The sequence below is a fragment of the Nematolebias whitei genome, chromosome 22 (genome assembly GCF_014905685.2).
Source record: "Nematolebias whitei isolate Nwh7 chromosome 22, NemWhi1, whole genome shotgun sequence".
Lineage (NCBI taxonomy): Eukaryota > Metazoa > Chordata > Actinopteri > Cyprinodontiformes > Rivulidae > Nematolebias > Nematolebias whitei.
Window position 1 is genome coordinate 26,223,109 of NC_056519.1, and position 18,105 is coordinate 26,241,213.

Here is an 18,105-nt window from a genome sequence, read left to right on the forward strand (position 1 = left end):
GTTCGAGGGTTGCCGCCGCGACAGGCACGACAACCTTGCGGCTGCAGCTCTGGTAAGCCGCCTCGACAATAGAGGCACGAAACATGGTCCACTCAGACTCAATGTCCCCCACCTCCCTCGGAACATGTTCAAAGTTCTCCCGGAGGTGGGAGTTGAAACTCCGTCTCACAGGAGACTCTGCCAGATGTTCCCAGCAAACCCTCACAATACATTTGGGTCTGCCAGGTCTGACCGGCATCCTCCCCCACCATCGGAACCAACTCACCACCAGGTAGTGATCAGTTGACAGCTCCGCCCCTCTCTTCACACGAGTGTCCAAGACATGTGGCCACAGATCATATGAGATGATGACAAAGTCGATCATCGAACTGCGGCCTAGGGTGTCCTGGTGCCAAGAGCACATATGGACACCCTTATGCTTGAACAAGGTGTTCGTTATTGACAATCCATGACGAGCACAGAAGTCCAACAACAGAACACCACTCTGATTCAGATCAGGGAAAGAAACTTATCCTCTTATAATTACCGTATTTTCCGACGTACATGTTGCACCGCCCTATAAGTCGCATGAGTCCAAATATGTCTAATAAACTGGAAAAATTCATAAATACATCACTTTCTGCATATACGTCTCATGGCATGTAAGTTATGCAACAAACTGTGACTTATAGGGCGAAAAATACGGTATACCTGTTTGAATGATTTTAAATATAAAGGCAGTTTCTTAACCTTGTGCTACTTTTAGCTAATGTTTAGCTGCTTTCAGGTATTATTTTTGCAACTTTTACCTTCTTGGTTGCATTTGTCACTTTTATCTTTGTGTAATAAATATTTTACTTTAGTAAAGCTGCAGACTATTTTGATTTGTGCTTTTTGTCCTTGAAGTATTGCCATAGTTTTTGTTGTTGCATCATCAGTTTTTTCTCCTCTGAAAACCTATGCCTTTGAGTAATGATTTAACAGTTACGCAAAGTGTTTATCATTGTTTGTAGAAAGTACGGACGTTGAAATGACACAGATTTTAAACACGCTTTGTATCGCATTTTCAATGTTAGCATTTACGCTAAGTGCTAACAGCTTCTTTAGATTGTTTGTGTATGCAAATGGATGTCTGTATCCATGTGAAATTATGAAAGAATCTGTTAAAAATAAGTTTTTTGTTCTTGTGTTTCAGTTTTACTGTGATACCCTCGGATAAATGCTCAAAATGCATTATGGGTGTTTATATGGGAACAGTTTCTAGGTGTTTGCCAAGCTAAAAGCCACATCATTTTCTTAGTGACAGTAGAATAGTTAAAAGGCAACCAGTGGGTTTCATATAAAAACAAATCCACAGAGATGAGAATTTAGAGGAGTCTGAAACACCATTCCAATGCTCCATCTCTTCATGCAGCAGTCAGCTATCTTCAGCCAGTCTCCTGGCAGCCAGAGTGCATGCAAAAGCTGAAGCTGCACGTGCATATGCCTCTTTACCCAAAAAGAAGCTGGCATGGTTAAAGCTCAAGCATTTATTGACAAAAATCAACAAAGGCAGCAGCTGAGGCAACAAGGAAGAAAGCAAACCTGCACAGACTTGACTTACTCATAGGCCTGTCACGATAACACATTTTGCTGGTTGATTATTGTCTCAGAAATTATTGCGATAAATGATAATATTGTTTGAAATTTGACAATAATTAGTAATCATTGTCAAATTTTAGAAGAAATGTTTAATTTGTTTTGTGTGTAGTACCTTTTATTGACCACCGGATGGCAGTGTAAGACTGTCCACACAGTTGTGCTGGAACTGAAGGCACAACCATAAAGGATTACATTTGTCTAAATGTAGAAATGTTTTGTAGCTCTGTCTGATTTGACTCAGGCTTATGAGAATGTTCATACTGAAAGCTGAACGTTCTTTTTTTCCATTCAACCTTTATTTCTACAGGCTAACCTCGTTGAGCCGCGGGGACTCGTTTACAAAAGGGACCTGTTCCAGACAGTTCATATAAAGTGCAGACAACAAAACAGTAAACAAAGACAACAATAAACTACAGTAAAAAAATGCAGTTAAAATAAGAGTAGTGTACAAAACAATAAATCAGGGTGACATAAAACAGAGTGAAATACTAAAAACAAGAACATATTTGCTTTGATTTTTCAAATAACATTATCAAATGTTTGAAACCACTTAAATAAATCAAGGTGGACAACTTCAGTTCCTGTTGCAAGGTGTTCCAAGTTGCAGGAGCAGAGTAGAAGAAGACCTTTTTTGCCAAGTTCAGTCCGCACCGAGTGAACCAAAAAGGGGTCTCTGCAGGCAAATTCGGAAGGCGTATCTGGGCGCTCATATCTGATTGGACTATAGGAAAGTGGGCGTATCTGGGCGGTCATATCTGATTGGACGATAGGAAAATGGGCGTTTCTGGCCGGCCGGATCTGATTGGACGATAGAAAAATGGGCGTGTCTGGACGGCCACATCTGATTGGACGATAGAAAAATGGGCGTGTCTGGACGGCCACATCTGATTGGACGATAGAAAAAAAAAAGGCTGAACGATAGAAAAAAAAAGGCTGAACGATAAAATGCCGTAACCACAGACACATGATGTCTAAAAACAAGGCGTTATTGGCAGATTGTGTTAACCACAGGCATATTATGTCTATGGTGTTAACTGGTTCGACATTAGCGGCGTCTCAGGTTCAACACTGGCGGCGTCTCGGTTCGACATCGCTCCAGTATACTGCCGCGGCGTCTCCATAACTTCTTTTTTCGACTCTCTTAACACAGAACTTCCGGTTACATTTCAAAATAAGAGCAACATAACTGGGTAGTGGGGAGAGCTAAATGTTAGGTTTTTTTTTAATACCTAGCCATAACATTAAAAAAACAAATTCCATTTTGGTTGTTGAAAAATGTGAACAAAGTTACAATCGATTTATAAAGAAAGAAAAATATTAATGATACTTAAACTGGCCTTGGGACAAAGGAGGTTTCCTTTAACTTCACATTGTCTTGTTCAACCTGCAGTCACTACAGATGAGTGATTTGTCAGTTTCTGTAAGATTTCTGCACCTGGAGCAGGTATTCTGTTTACTGGTTAACTTCTCAGCTGTCTCACATTTTAAAGGTCAACCCTACTCCATGTTTCAGTAGAAAACTAGCACATTTAGGAGTCAGTACATAACCAGACTTTTGGCCCTCACACCTATACCCAGTTGCTCATGCTGCATGATGAGATCAGATTTATCCATATTTTAGAAATTACATTTAGCTTAGTCGACAAAACAATACAAATGAAGACCGTCTTAAAAAACCTCTTGGTTTTGCAGTAAGCAGCCTGATTTCAAACTGACATCTTGGACAAAGGTAAAATAAAAATCTTTGTGTTCTCAGAAAAGTTGTTTCAGGACCTCCAATAAACTTATGTACACATCAAAGCACACAAGACAGATTCAGGAATTCTCTTTGTTTTCCAGATTTCACATTTGTTATTACCTTCAAACATACTCAGACAACATTTGATGCATCATTGAATTTTTTTATTGTGTTTATTGGGACATCCATTTTTAGAAGTCATCGTAGCATCTGTTAGAAACACAGAACATAGTACAGTTAGGGTGTTGCTAGTTGTTACTTAATCCTGGATTGGATTTTAAAGTTAATTTTGATATTTTTTTCACAAGAAAAAAAAAGTTGATTTCCTAAAGTTTAACTATAAATGAAGGAATTTGTGCATTCAGGTAATTGAAAATTAAGTAATTTCTCTAACATCCAACCCATTTTAGCCACTGAGCCATACCAAACACCCATAATCTATTCTTGAATGAATTATTGACTATTATTGACAAATTACAGACTTTTTATTGAATAAGTTATTACTCATTATTGAGTAATGAAAGTCAACATCGGATGTTGGTCAACATTGTTGGGCAACATCTTGGGGTCTTCTAGAGTCAGTCTGAAGTGAGAGTGGTCCCTGACATGGCAGAAAGACATAGATATAATTAACAGCTTTTATTTATTTATTTTTCAGCTAATAACAACTTTTATTTATTTATTTTTCATATTTTTTCAGTTATACACAGCTTTTAAATATTTATTTTTCAAGTATTAAGAACTTTTATTTTCAGCTTTTATTTTGAAAAGGAGCCGAGTGGAGGCTCACGTTACCTCAGTGCGTTACGACAACAACGAGAGAACGGTCGAAACTATCGTGACCTACAATAAACGTACTTCAATAAAATGCATAAGTGAAAACATAACATACTTTATAAGTACAATAAACCATATTTCTTTGTCAAATATCGCAAAGAAACGTTACCTCATCAATAATCCTCGTGACTTTGAGGGTTACCCACAGCCAATCAGTGTTCGCCGCCGACAAACGCCTATTAAATTATGTTAGCCAATCAGTGTTCGCCGCCCATAAACGCCTATTCGCCAGAAACGCCCACTTTTGGTCTGCAGAGACCCCCTTCTCGAGTGAACGCTGCAGGTAATGATGTCCTGAGAGCGCATGTTGTAACTGCACTGACAACGTGACATATGGGAGGAGATATAAGACGGTAGCAAACCAAGGAGAGATTTATAGATGAAAATGAACCAGTGTGAGAGCATACATGTGAATAATGATGACCAACTGACCAGTGAGTACAGGGTGCAGTGATGGGGACAGTAGTTACAACCAGTTATGAATCTTAGCACCCCATGGTAGACAGCATCCAACATCTGCAAGGAGCTGGCAGGAGCATTCATGTAAATAATGTCACCAAAGTCAATGGCTGGTAGGAAGGTAGTGGTTACAAGGTGTTTTGTGGCATTCAGAGTTAAATAAGATCTATTTCTGAAAAAGAAACCCCAGTTTTAATTTCAGTTTTTTATCAAGTTTTCAATATGTGGCTTAAAAGACAGATGTGCAGCAACCAAAATTCCCAAATATTTGTAAGAATCTACAAACTCAATTGCAACACCATGCATGGATGTGATAGGAGGAAGAGTTGTGAGCACTGACTTCCTGTTAGAAAACAACTTCCCTTTGGTTTTGTCAGTATTTAGCACCAGCTTGAGTCTGACTGAATGATGTCAAATGCAGACTGTAGACGCTGGTAAACCGTGGCAACTGTGTTAGCTCGGCAATAAATAACAGTATCATCGGCATAGAGATGCAAGGATGCATCAGGAATGTTTAAACCTACATTATTTATATAAATTGTAAAAAGAGTGGGACCTAAAACTAAAACTGAGCCTTGTGGCACACCATTGGTGACCGTTTGGTAGCTTGATGAAGTTATGTTATGTTGAACACATTGCCTCCAACCTGAGGGATAGTTTGAGAACCAAGCAACAGTGTGATCTGAGAAGCTAATGTCTGAGAGCTTGTGACATGAGATGTCATGATCTAGAGTATGAAAGGCTTTGGACAGGTCTAAGTGCAGCACAATAATCCTTAGCATCCAAATCTTCAAGAACATCATTAAAAACCTTTAGCGAATCAGTCATTGTGCTGTGTTGTTTCCTGAAGCCAGACTGGAGAGAAGATAAAATATTCAAAGAGTCCAAATACTCTTGATTTGAGTATTTATTAGTTTTTCTAAAACCTTAGCTAAAATACAGAGTTTGGTTGATAATTGTTCAGTATAGTGGGGTCTCCTCCTTCAGTAATGGCAGCACAGAAGCTGTTTCCAAGCATCTGGGACAGTATTATGTTGTACAGACAGATTGAAAATGTAAGACACCGGTTCTGCTATAATTTGTGCAGCAAGACTTAAGAGGTAGGGAGGGAGGTCATCAGGGCCTGCAGGTCTTCTTGTATCCAGATCTTTTAACAGTTTGGTAACCTCACTGACAGGGAACGGTGAAAAAGAGAATGTATGATTTACTGAGGTTTGACTTGGTGGTGGAGTAGGTGATTACCTTTAGAAACTGTATTAAACAAAGAACTGGAGGCTACAAAATGTTTGTTGAAACAATTTAGCATCTCATGCTTATCTGTCCACCAGGAGGGCCACACGTCCATGATAAAAACTCTGCTGCAGCTGGGGGCGCATCTTTGTGTTCGGGACAAAAAGGGACGAACTGGTGAGCAATGTTCCAAGTTTCATGATGTGCTTATATTTATATTATTTACTCACAACTTCAAATGCACCCACGCGCCCCCCCCCCCCCCACCCCAAAATAAAAATAAAATAAAATTCACTCTTCATTTTTGCAACAGTCAAACTAGTTATCGCCTGCAGCTACAATGTGAAGCGGCCAATAAGGGACACTTCAATCTCACTGAGAAGAAGATAGTGTCAGATCAGCAAATTAATTCAGAACAACTCAGCCATGATGGTTCCGCAGGAGCTGCAGGAGGACATCTCCAACAGAAGACCTGGGAGGCAGCGTGTGTTGTGTATAATATGTATTAATCATTAGATCTACAACTGATTAACTTTGGAGTTAACTTGATTAAAGATGGCTGCCATAGCCAACTGACCTGAGCATTTTATTAGCATATTCTTTGTCAAAAAGAAAATATTTGCAAGACCAATGATGAAGAATCCCACCATATTTACATTTGCAGTGCAGAAGATAAGACTTCATAAGATGAGTTCATGCTCACGGTGTGCACTGCTCAGCTGCTTCTTGTGCTCTCTCCCCTGGTAGCTCTTCACATGGCTTGCATTGGACAGCATGCGGAGACAGCCAGGACGCTCTTGGATGTTGGTCTCAGAGACTCGGAGGACACGTCTGGCACACGAGCGCAGCAGCTTGCAAAGAAGCCAGACGTAGTGCGAGTGTTCGAGCGTGGCCTGCCACATTCATCGTTTACACTTCCGTCATGACGTGCAGCTGCTTCGTCTTAATCTGTGGAGACTATAACGTTGTCCACAATTCATTTTATTTGCAATGGAACATAGTAGACATGTCACAAGTTTAAACTAAGGAATTGTGCAATTGTTATAGAAAAAATAAAATTATTTTGAATTTGATGGTAGCAGCATATCTCAAAAATTGGACAAGAACAGACTAACATTAAGTGGTATGAGTAAAAAACAGCTAGAGGAACATTTTAGCTAATTAGGATATTTTCGAGGCTGAGTCAGAAGTAAAGATGGGCAGAGGTTTATCAGTCTGTAACAAACTGTAAATATTCAACAATGTTCAGTCCGGTCATCTGGACAGTTTCTTTTTTGTTGTTGTTGTTGTTGAGAGACGTTTCGCCCTCCATCCGAAGGGCTTCATCAGTCTGAGAAGCTTGGGAGGAGTCGACAGCCCCCAGTAACCATCTTATCACCAGCAAACAGGCTGGTCCACTGTACGAGTGTACTGCTTAGTAGGGAAAGCGGTTTGTTTGTGACTCCTCAGACTGATGAAGCCCTTCAGATGGAGGGTGAAACGTCTCTCAACAACAAGATGAACGTGTCCCGATGACCTGATTGAACAGTGTTGGATTTTATTTCACCAGGATGATTGAGCATGAACCTTGATCTGTAAATATAGTGGAACAATTTCAGAAAACTTTCAACCTAAAATTAAGAAGACTTTGTATTTCCCATCAGCTGCTGTTCATAATATCTTTAAAGATTTTGAAGAGTCTGAGGCTTCAAAGGCTGAAAGGTAATATTAAATGGCAGTGCCTTGGGGCCCTCAGGGGCCACTGCATGACAAACAGGTTTGATTCTGTTCTGGACATTACTACATCGGCTTGGGTGGCCCTTCCACAAATCAATGTCTGTAAACACAGTTCACCATATTGACCCACAAATGCTGCTTAAGCTCTATCATCCAAAAGAGAAGTCATACGTGCACACCATCCAGAAACTCTGCCGTCTTCTCTGGACCAAAGATCATTTAAAATACACCGAGACAAAGTGGAAAACTGGTCTGTGGTCAGACAAATCCAAATGTGAAAATATGTTTGGAAACCACAGATGTTACATACTCTGTACTAAAGAGGAGAGACCAAATAGCCTATTATCATGGGACAATTAAAAAATGTGCCTCTCTGATGTTATAGGGATGCATTAGTTCCTCTGGCATGAGCAGCTTACACATCCTGAAAGGCAAAATAAATGTCAGGAAGTATATACAGGTTATGCACCCATACAACAAAAGAAACCCATGACTGTTTAACGTCGGACAAGAATGGGGACAAATGTTAAGACTGTTGTAAAAATAAAATAAAAGGAGATGTCTCACATCGGTAAACATGGTCCTGTCCCAACCTTTTGGAACTGTGTTCCTTCCATCAAATTCAGCTTCTCTTATTTTCTCCTAAAATATAATAAATGTTCATATTTTAAACCTTTGATATGTTTACTATCCTCCATTTCAATAAAATGTGGGTTAATGAAGTTTGCAAACCATTGCACCCATTTATTTACATTTTACACAATGTCCCAACTTATAGGCATCAGAGTTGTAGTTTTTCTGACAGACTGCGGAGTATTGTTGTATGTATGTGGATTGTTTGCAACGAGTAATAAATATTTGTAAACGGTTTATAATGTCTTTTTTTGGGGGGTTAAATAAACAAGTTTACTTTCTGACAGAAGACAAATGTGGAAGCTTTAACCAACATAGAAGTTAACTTTAGTTTTAGTCTTTGGATTTATTTAACAGGCGTGGCAACCTTGAACTAAGTTATAGCAGGCAATGTAAATAATGTAGAAAGACTGCATTTTTTACTTGTTGGTATCAGTATTAATTTTTAAACTTCCTGTCTGGCATAAGACAGTCAGTATAGCTGATACTGACTTTAATAAATATATGAAAGAGAGCTTGTTTTTTCAGGTGTCATTGTATTTTGGTTGCGCCTCTGCTGTTACAATGGTTACGCCCAAAAAAATGGTTACGTCGTTTTCTTTCCGTCAGGTACGTAGAAAGTTACGTAGTAAACTGCGCTTCATTCGGGTTTGACAAGCCAAGAGGTCCGGCCCCTCCCCGCGGCGCCTCAAGCTGAACCGTAGCCCTGACATTTCCAGCTCCTCGAACCTTCATTTTCCTCTCTCCGGATATCCAGGTTCAGAAGACTGAAAGATTTGAAAAATGAATGAGGAATACGACGTTATCGTCCTGGGCACCGGGCTGACGGTGAGAAAGCGCTGAGCACTGCAACATAATCTGCAACCTGTAACTAGCTTGACTTTGTGCTAACTGGGCCCATTAGGCTCGGCTAACGCTAAGTAGCTAGCTTTTCCGCTAACCGAGCGCGAGCCGCAACATAGAACCCCAGTAGCATGATTAGCCTGTGCTTAGCTATCGCTATGAGTGAAAAGATTTACGAAACCAACACAAGGAAAGTTAAAACTCATTCTGTTGTCTTGGTTTAAAATGACTTTGACTCCGACTTTCATTTACCCAATTGCATAAATGCGTATTGTAAGTTCAACGTCACTTTATAGAGTTTTAATTCCGTCCCAAAAGGACGAGGCGGATAAGTCCGCTAACGCTAGCATGCGCACGCTAAGCTAATGATAGAGTAGCGCCTTGTCTTGGCTTCGTTTTCCGTGGTGCTTGAAAATAGGATTATTGTTTGTGTAAGTCTCTTCTCGTTTGGTTTGATGAAAGTATTTATAACCAAAGCGTCTCGCTAATCTTAGCGTTCTTGAAGTTTCCGGTTTGTGCGATAAACTTAAAAACTTGCTAAATTAAGTCGTTCACAAGTTTAATATTCCTCAAGCTAATATAAACTGATGTTTTACAAATAAAAATTGCTAAATGGTCTGTTGAAGTAATTCTGTTGAGTTTGGTCCATTTCAGTTTACCACTGAAATGGACCAAACTTGTACCTTTTAAATTTTGTTTGTCGTTTTAATCTTGTATATGTTACTGTTAACATGTAGGATTTGTTGAGGCATTCCTGTATGAAAGGTATAATTACTTTATCTTTGTCAACACCCATTAGGCCTCTGATGTACAGAGAATGATGTCCATACATACTTCCTGACTTGCTGATAGTTTTATATGTGAAGCATCTGAAAAACCCGTGATAGGTTTATTACAGGTCAGTGAGCAGCTTCATCTCAACCCTGAGGCCTAAATGACATTTTCTGAACTCCTCAATCTAATAAATCTCGCTGTACTATTTAAATCAAACTATTTAGGAGTTTCTGATTCAGGACAAGTCACCATCCTCTTCATTATTATCATTCTTGACACTAGAAGAAGGCTGCACAAACTAAAACACAGCCATGTAATACAAGTGTGATTAAAGTTTGGTGGGCACAGCGTAGTTTAAGGCCACATTTGGGTGTGGCCCTGCAGAGACTGGAACTGAAAGTAGCTGCACAGACTCTAAAGCCCAGTTCAGTGAAGAGAGTGGGTTTTCAGCCAAAACACATGCAAACTAAAATCCTGTTCCTGGCTGTTAACTGTCATAGTTTTAGTTCCTTATGCAGATCAATAACTTCACTTATGTCTTTCACCTTCCTCTTTTTGTGTTGGAGCACTGTAGTGAGTGTGTTTTATTGACTAGTTTTAAAATAGGTCTTACAGTTCAGTATCCTGCAGTTGTTTACAATTATTAACATTAGCTAAAGCATAAGTCTTAGCAGCATTTTTGAGATTTTTCCTTTCTAAATTTGGTTGACTTTTAAGTTTTTTCCATTCATTAATTTTCGTCTTACTTACAATAGTAATGTAACTGCATCATTAAAACACAATAATTGGATGTGGATTTTTTTATATATATATATAATTATTTATTTATTTTTTATTTTTTTGCAAAACTTTTGAAATCAAAGCTGGCCAATATACAGCACTGATTAAAAAAAATCATGTTTGATCAATGTGAATTGTTCATTTAACATCTACAGACCCTTTCCAAAAAATTAGAATATCATGGAAAAGTTGTTAAACTTCCATAATTCCATTCAAAAAGTTACCCTTTAATAGATGATAGATCCAGGGCCCACAATTTCAAGTATTTATTTGTTTCAGTCAGGTCATGTGGACAGTTTCTTTTTTTTGTGTTGAAACGTTTTGCCTTCGATCCAGAAGGCTTCATCAGTCAAGGAAACGCACAACAAAACTGATTCTTCCCCTAACATCTTACTCCAAAGTGGAACAAACCAGTTTTGTTGGTGCTAAGTTGGTCTCTTTGGAACGCCCCCTCCTCCATTGCCGGCTTCCTTGTTGACAGTTGTGTCAAACTGGTTGTATACCTGGATTTTTGAGCATGGACTTTATTTATTTGTTTATTTTTACATAATTTGGGCTTCCAGCTCATGAAACCCACAAAAACGGGATTTGAAAAAATTAGAATACTGTGAAGACATCAGCCCACACTACTTCTCAGTTTTTGCAGAAAAGAAATAAATTAGGATCACAACAAATCATTCAAAATATGGTACTTTGAAAATGATGAGTCAGTCTTCAGTACTTTGTTGGGAATCCCTTTGTCTTAATCTCTGCCTCGATGTGACGTGACATTGAGACAATCAACCTGTGGCATTGACTGGGAGTTATGGAAGCCCAGATTTCCTTGATGCTTGTTGTCAGCTCTTCTTTGTTGTTGGGTCTGGTGCTCCTCATTTTCCTCTTGACAATACCTCATAGATTCTCACTGTGGCATGGGCATCAAACCAGGTTTTGCTGCTTCTGGCAGCATGGACAGGGACCAGGTCCTGCTGGAAGATGAAATCTGCATCTCCATACAGATCCTCAGCAGAAGGAATCAGGAAGTCCTCTAAAACATTCTGGTAGACTGTTGCGGTGAACTTGGACTCAAGAAAGCAGAGTTTACCAACACCTGCACTGGACAGTGCACTCCACATCATGACTGACTGTGGATATTTCACACTGGACCTCAAGCAGTATGGGCTCTGCTCCTCACCCTTCTTCCTCCAAACCCTTGGACCTTGATTTCTGAATGAAAGCCACACTTTACTTTCATCGGAAAAGAGGACCAAGGAACCCGACAGTTGTAGCCCATCACCTGGATGCATCTGAATGTGGTGGTTTTTGAAGCTGTGACTCCCGCCTCATTCCACTCTTCCTGGATCTCTGCCAGATTCTGGAATCTTCTCTGTTTGATGATCCGCTGAAGCCCACGATCATCTCTTTTGCTGGTGCATCTTCTCCTGCCACATTTTGCCCTTCCACTAGACTTTCCATTGATATGCTTGGACACAGCACTCTATGAACAGCCAGCCTCCTTCGCTATGAACTTTTGTGTCTTACCCATCCCATGGAGGGGATCAATGATGGTCTTCTGGCCAGTTATGTCTGCAGTCTTCCCCATATTGAACCGAACTGAGACAACTGAACCAAACTGAAGCAATTTAATGACACCTGGGGAAACCTGTGCAGGTGCTTTGAGTTTAGCAGATGATTAGTGTCACACTCAGTTTAAAACATTCATGCCCTGCAACATTTGGGCTGATTTCTTCACAGTATTCTAATTTTTTAAATCCTGTTTTTATGGGTTTCATGAGCTGGAAGCCCAAATTATGTAAAAATAAACAAATACTTGAAATTGTTTAAATTGTGGACCCTGAATCTATCATATGTTAAATAATAACTTTTTAAATGGAATTATGGAAGTTAAACATCCATCCATCCATTATCTTTTACACGCTTCTTCCATTTTGGGTCACGGGGGTCGCCGGTGCCCATGTCCAGCAATCACTGTGCGAGGGGCGGGGTACACCGTGAAGGGGTTGAAAGTCCATCAAAGTTAAGTTAAACAACTTTTCCATGATATTTAAATTTTTTGGAAAGGGTCCGTATACTAGATATGCACCGGGGAATTGACTCGTGATTGGTAACAGCTGATATTCAGCCTGACCGGACAACGTGAGGGATTGGCAGATTAACACTAAAATATCCGTTTGTGTTTTCAGTCATTGAACGCACCCAAACTAGCATTGTGCAGCTCTGCTTGTTTGGGATGTTTTTACTAAGTGGAGAAACCATGGAGTTCACTGCATGGACCGTCTGTGGAGGATTTAGAAATAAAATAAAAGTTGGTAAGGCTGTCCAAATAAAATGTTTTCTATGAAGGTATTATTTGTTCAAATAGCTAACAGTCGGTTTGAGCTACAGCGTAGCAGACAGAACAACGGATCACACCTCTGTGTTTTTACTGTGTTTTGATTTGAAGCTCTCGACCTTGACCTCTCTAAGTGTCTTTAAGAATCTGTTGGACTCCTGGCAGGGACCAATGCAGACATGTTCCTGTTTTTAGTTTTATACATTTGTCTTGGAATCTAGCTGTTTTTTTGTTTTTGTTACCTTTTTCCTTTTAGCCATCCTATTTGTTAAAAAAAAAAAAAAAAAAAAACCTGTAGTATGAGTTTTTATAACTGCTTATTGTTGTTGCTGTTGTCCATTGTTGTCATCTTTCTTTGTTGAAATCAGGTCTCTCTTGTAAATGAGTCCTCGAGGCTCAATGGGATTTACCTGTATAAATAAAGGTTGATTGATACTGTCATTTTTCAAGTTCAGTTATGAAACTTGTTGACCAGGATGAGGTAGGGACAGAAATTGCTCTTGTAGCAACGCTAACATCGCTAATAACAGCTAAAATCATGAGCTAGGAGCGTCATGGTGGCCCAGTTGGTAGTGCCGCTGCCTCTCAGCGAGCAGGTTACCCTGGTTCAAATCCTGGCCAAGGGCCTTTCTAGGAGGAGTCTGCATGTTCTCTCTGTGCATGCGTGGGTTTTCTCCAGGTACTCCAGTTTCCTCCCACAGATCAAAAACATGCATGTTAGGCTGATTGGTAACTCTAAATTGTCTCTAGGTGTGAGTGAATGAGTGAATGGTTGTTTGTCTCATTTGTCTCTGTGTCCCTGTGATGGACTGGAGACCTGTCCAAGGTGTCTCCCACCTCTCACACAAGTGATAGTTGGATATGGGCACCAGGACCCAAAAAGGAAGAAGCAAGTAAAGAAGATGGATGGATGGATAAATTCAGAGTATTAATTATTTTTCATTTAGCCTTTATTTATACAGGTAGTCTCATTGAGCCACGAGAACTCATTTTCTAGAGACCTGTTTAGGGAGCAGATGGTGGGGGTTAAGGGCCTTGCTCATGGGCCCAGAGTGGGACGAATGAGGGTGGAGGGAGGTGTGGATGTTTCACCTACCCCACCCACATTTTTGATGTTGTCGGTACTGGGGCTTGAACCGGTGATATTCTGATCACAGGCCCACCTTCTCTAACCTCTGCTCCACCACTCCCCATGTCTGCTGTATAAAAACATTGAATGTTATAATATCCCGGAATGTGTGAAATGTATTTATTTATTATCAGCACCAGTCTTTTAGCATAAATATTTTCTCCTAAGTTTTGATTAAACTGAAATGTGAAAAATCACACCGTTACTGACTTTTCTCTTTCTGCCAATGGAAATCTACAAATAATCTCCAGATAATTTGAGGAGTTTTTCCTAATTCCTTTCTCAACAGAAAAATATTTATAATGCGTCTGGGTTAAGATTACAGTTTCTTAACGTTTGTATTTTTGTACACACAACTGTACATTAAATATACATTTCCCTACAGGATATCTAGAAAATAATTAGCAGCTTTGTCCAAAGTATTGTTTAAAAAAGCAACTTAAACATTCTTTTAATAAATTAGTTAGCTGAGTTTGTTCAAGCCCACACGTCTTCATCTATCATGGCCAATTTCATTTCAGGGACAGAGTCCTGTTGATGTAGGATGTTGCTGACAACGTTTGCCTTATAGAACTTTATAGTGAAGAATGTGAGTTTACTGAGTTTGACCATTGCTGACCAAGCCTGACCTGTTCTGACACTTTGCTCCTTCTCAGTGGAGAGTCATGCTCCGAGATATCTGCAGTAATTCACCCGTTTGATCCGGTCTCCTGTGAGCGCACTCAGCTTCCCAGAAGTATCACACATCATTACTCACATCTTTTTGCCATTCATTTGAAGTCCCACTTCTTGAGCTGCCACTACAAAGCGAGTTGAAACCATTTGTGCATCAGAGTGTTCAACAGCAGACAACGGTCATCTGCAAAGTCCGTGTCAGTGATGATGGTTTGTGGATGGTATTGTCTCCTGCCAGTAGTTTTGTTGAGTGTAAAGCCAAGATGTTTGGTTTTGTAGGGTACGCCTCACTACATACTGTAGTCCACCACAATAATAAAAAGGTATGGAGCATTGTGTCTTCTTGTAGCACTCCTGCTAGGACCTCAAAAAAGTCTGTCATCAGCAGACAACACTTAGGCAGATGTGTTGTACATGATACTTATAGCCTGGACTACTTTTCAAAACCACCCTCAGCCAATTTTCTTCTGTCAACTGAATGAAAAGCTCCACGCCTAATAGGTTTGTTGACTAGATGCCCTCAATGATTCATTGAAAAGTGACGGTCTGTGCTTCTCTAAAACCACTTTGATTGTTCCTTAATACTGGATCATTGTGAACCCACAATCTTTAGTAGCATTTTATTGTAGTTTAGCCACAAAGTCCGACTTCAGACTGATTCATAAATAATACATTAATTTGTCTATGATCCTTTCTGCTGTTAATCAATAATCAAACATATTCAGAGCAAAGGACAGGTGAGGGGGACAACAGCAGATCTACAGGAAAAAAAAAACGTTTACATTTAAGTAAAACTAACATTTAAAAATGTTGCCGTTCTGCTGACTAAAATTTGTTTGCCTGTTACTGGCATTGCTAAAAAAGCATTTTCTGTCCCTACCTCATCCTGGTCAACGGGTTTCACAATGAAAAATGACGAGAGGTGTGATCCGTTGTTCTGTCTGCTACGCTGTAGCTCAAACCGACTGTTAGCTATTTGAACAAATAATACCTTCATAGAAAGCATTTTATTTGGACAGCCTTGCCAACTTTTATTTTATTTCTAAATCCTCCACAGACGGTCCATGCAGTGAACTCCATGGTTTCTCCACTTAGTAAAAACATTCCTAACAAGCAGAGCTGCACAATGCTAGTTTGGGTGCGTTCAATGACTGAAAAAACAAACGGATATTTTAGTGTTAATCTGCCAATCCCTCACGTTGTCCGGTCAGGCTGAATATCAGCTGTTACCAATCACGAGTCAATTCCCCGGTGCATCTATCTCTACTATAGATTTAGTTAAATGAACAATTAACATTAATCAAACATTGAAAAAAAGATTTGTTGCATCTGCAGAAACAAATGAGTTCAATCAAACTATATTCAATCTTGAATATGGAACATTTCTTATTCGGTTCTGAAAAATATATATTTTTAGCTTTTTTAAATGATTCTGTTGACTCAAAGTTCATAAGCTTTGACTAGTTTTCAGTGTATGGGTTTATTTTTTATTAACTCTTTGTCTAAGATTTTTATTTATTTATTGTTTGTACATACAATGACAAGTGACGCTTGACAACATCACCAAAGTTTAAACTGGTTGTCCCATCTAAAATTTAATCTTGGGATTAAATTAACCTGATATTCCTATTTTTATTAGTTGTTTTTTTCTTATGGTCATTGATTTGCTTATGAAATGGCATTTATATTGTCTTTTCATTGTTGCATCTTAAACTCTTTGCTGAAGTGAGCTCCAGCACAAATTAGCCTTTTGTTATCAAAGCTAAGTAACTTTACACAATATCTATGTGACCAGTGCGCTGTGGTACAACTGGTGGATTAGAGCCATTAGAAATGGGGTTTCAGAAGGGTGTGTGTTTCCTTTACTCTTCACTTTTAATAACAATAATACAAATTTATTATACATATTCCCCCAGAATCCATTTGATGTTTATGTGATTGTGTCTTTATAACAAGAACAATGTAAAGAGAAGTTGGAAAACGAGAATATTAAAGAAAAAGTGACAAACTATATTCTTGCATTGATTTCATCTCCCTCTCTTACCAGGAATGCATCTTATCAGGCATCATGTCTGTGAAGGGTCTGAAGGTTCTGCACATGGACCGCAACTCGTACTATGGTGGTGAAAGTGCTTCCATCACGCCTCTTGAAGATGTAAGTTCACTCTGGGGGGTACAATCCCCAATGTAAAAGAAGTTCAGATGTTCACCGTTATACAACAACAATAAATAACAACACAATGCAATGATTTGCAAATATTTTAAACCCATATTTTATTCACTAGAGAAAATAGTAAATGTCAAAAAAGCTGTACTTTTTTAAAATAAGATCTTTAAATCTGATGCCAGTAACGCGTGTCCAAAATGTCGGGACAGTGCGACCATGTTCTGGTGTTTTTGGGCAGGAACATTGTCTCATTCTTGTCTAATGGAGAGTTATAGCTGTTCAACAGTCTCTTGGGTCGTCTTTGATGGATTTTTGGTGTCATGATGTTCCAGATGTTTTCAGTTGGTGAGAGTCAGCTCAGGTCAGCACCTGCACTTTTCTAATATGTTGGTGTAATGGATGCAGTCTGAGGTTTATTATCTTGCTGATTAGGCCCCGATTTCCTTAATTTTGGAAATCGAAAATCGTCCGATACTTGGTGAGAAACATGAGGTGCATGAGAAACAGATTTTACAGATAGTTTTAGTTTTAACAACAATTGTCTGAACTTCATTTATATTTCAGAGCACTACCTCATGGCCAGTTAAAACACGTTTGTATTGTTTCTAGGATGTTGTTCAAGGGTCTGTTTTTAATAAAATAATATTGGAACATTGAAGGTGCATTGTGACGTTATAACACCTGACAGAGTCGATTAGAAAACAAAATCGGAATCAGCAGGTCAGACTTTTTAGTAATCGGTGACCGGCCAGAAAACTGCAGTCGGTGCAGCCCATTTCTGATCTATGCAAGGCCAAGAAGACACCATCTGGATGGGAGAATTTCATTAATGCTGCCTTACCAGATGTGTAAGCTGACCATGCCAAAGGAGCGCTAATACCTGGTTGTTTGAACACAGACTTTTCTCCACATTCTTCAAGTCTTTCAAAGTTTATTTATTTATTTATTGCTCTTTATTTAACCAGGCAAATCCTATTGAGATCTCAAACTTCTTGCAAGGGAGGCAGTGTTTCCCCTAGGTTATTTGCCTTGACAGGGCGCTCATCCCTTTTGTGATTTCTGTTGGGGGGGGGGGGGGGGGGGGGAAAGGAGTTTGAGATCTGAATGGGATTTGCCTGGTTAAATAAAGAGCAATAAATAAATGGTGGTCTTGTGCCGCCCCGACGCGGCAG

At 39.4% G+C, this 18,105-nt stretch overlaps 1 protein-coding gene across 1 annotated transcript in view; it reads left to right on the plus strand.

The window, feature by feature from the left end:
* The first annotated feature begins 8,903 nt into the window (after nucleotides 1-8,903).
* The window catches only part of LOC119428383 (rab GDP dissociation inhibitor beta), a 19,506-nt gene continuing 10,304 nt past the window's right edge, over nucleotides 8,904-18,105 (plus strand). The window contains exons 1-2 of the mRNA XM_037696062.1: nucleotides 8,904-9,061; nucleotides 16,814-16,921. Of these exons, the coding sequence (XP_037551990.1) occupies nucleotides 9,017-9,061; nucleotides 16,814-16,921 (153 nt within the window). The 5' untranslated portion in view covers nucleotides 8,904-9,016. The remainder of the gene's footprint in view (nucleotides 9,062-16,813; nucleotides 16,922-18,105) is intronic.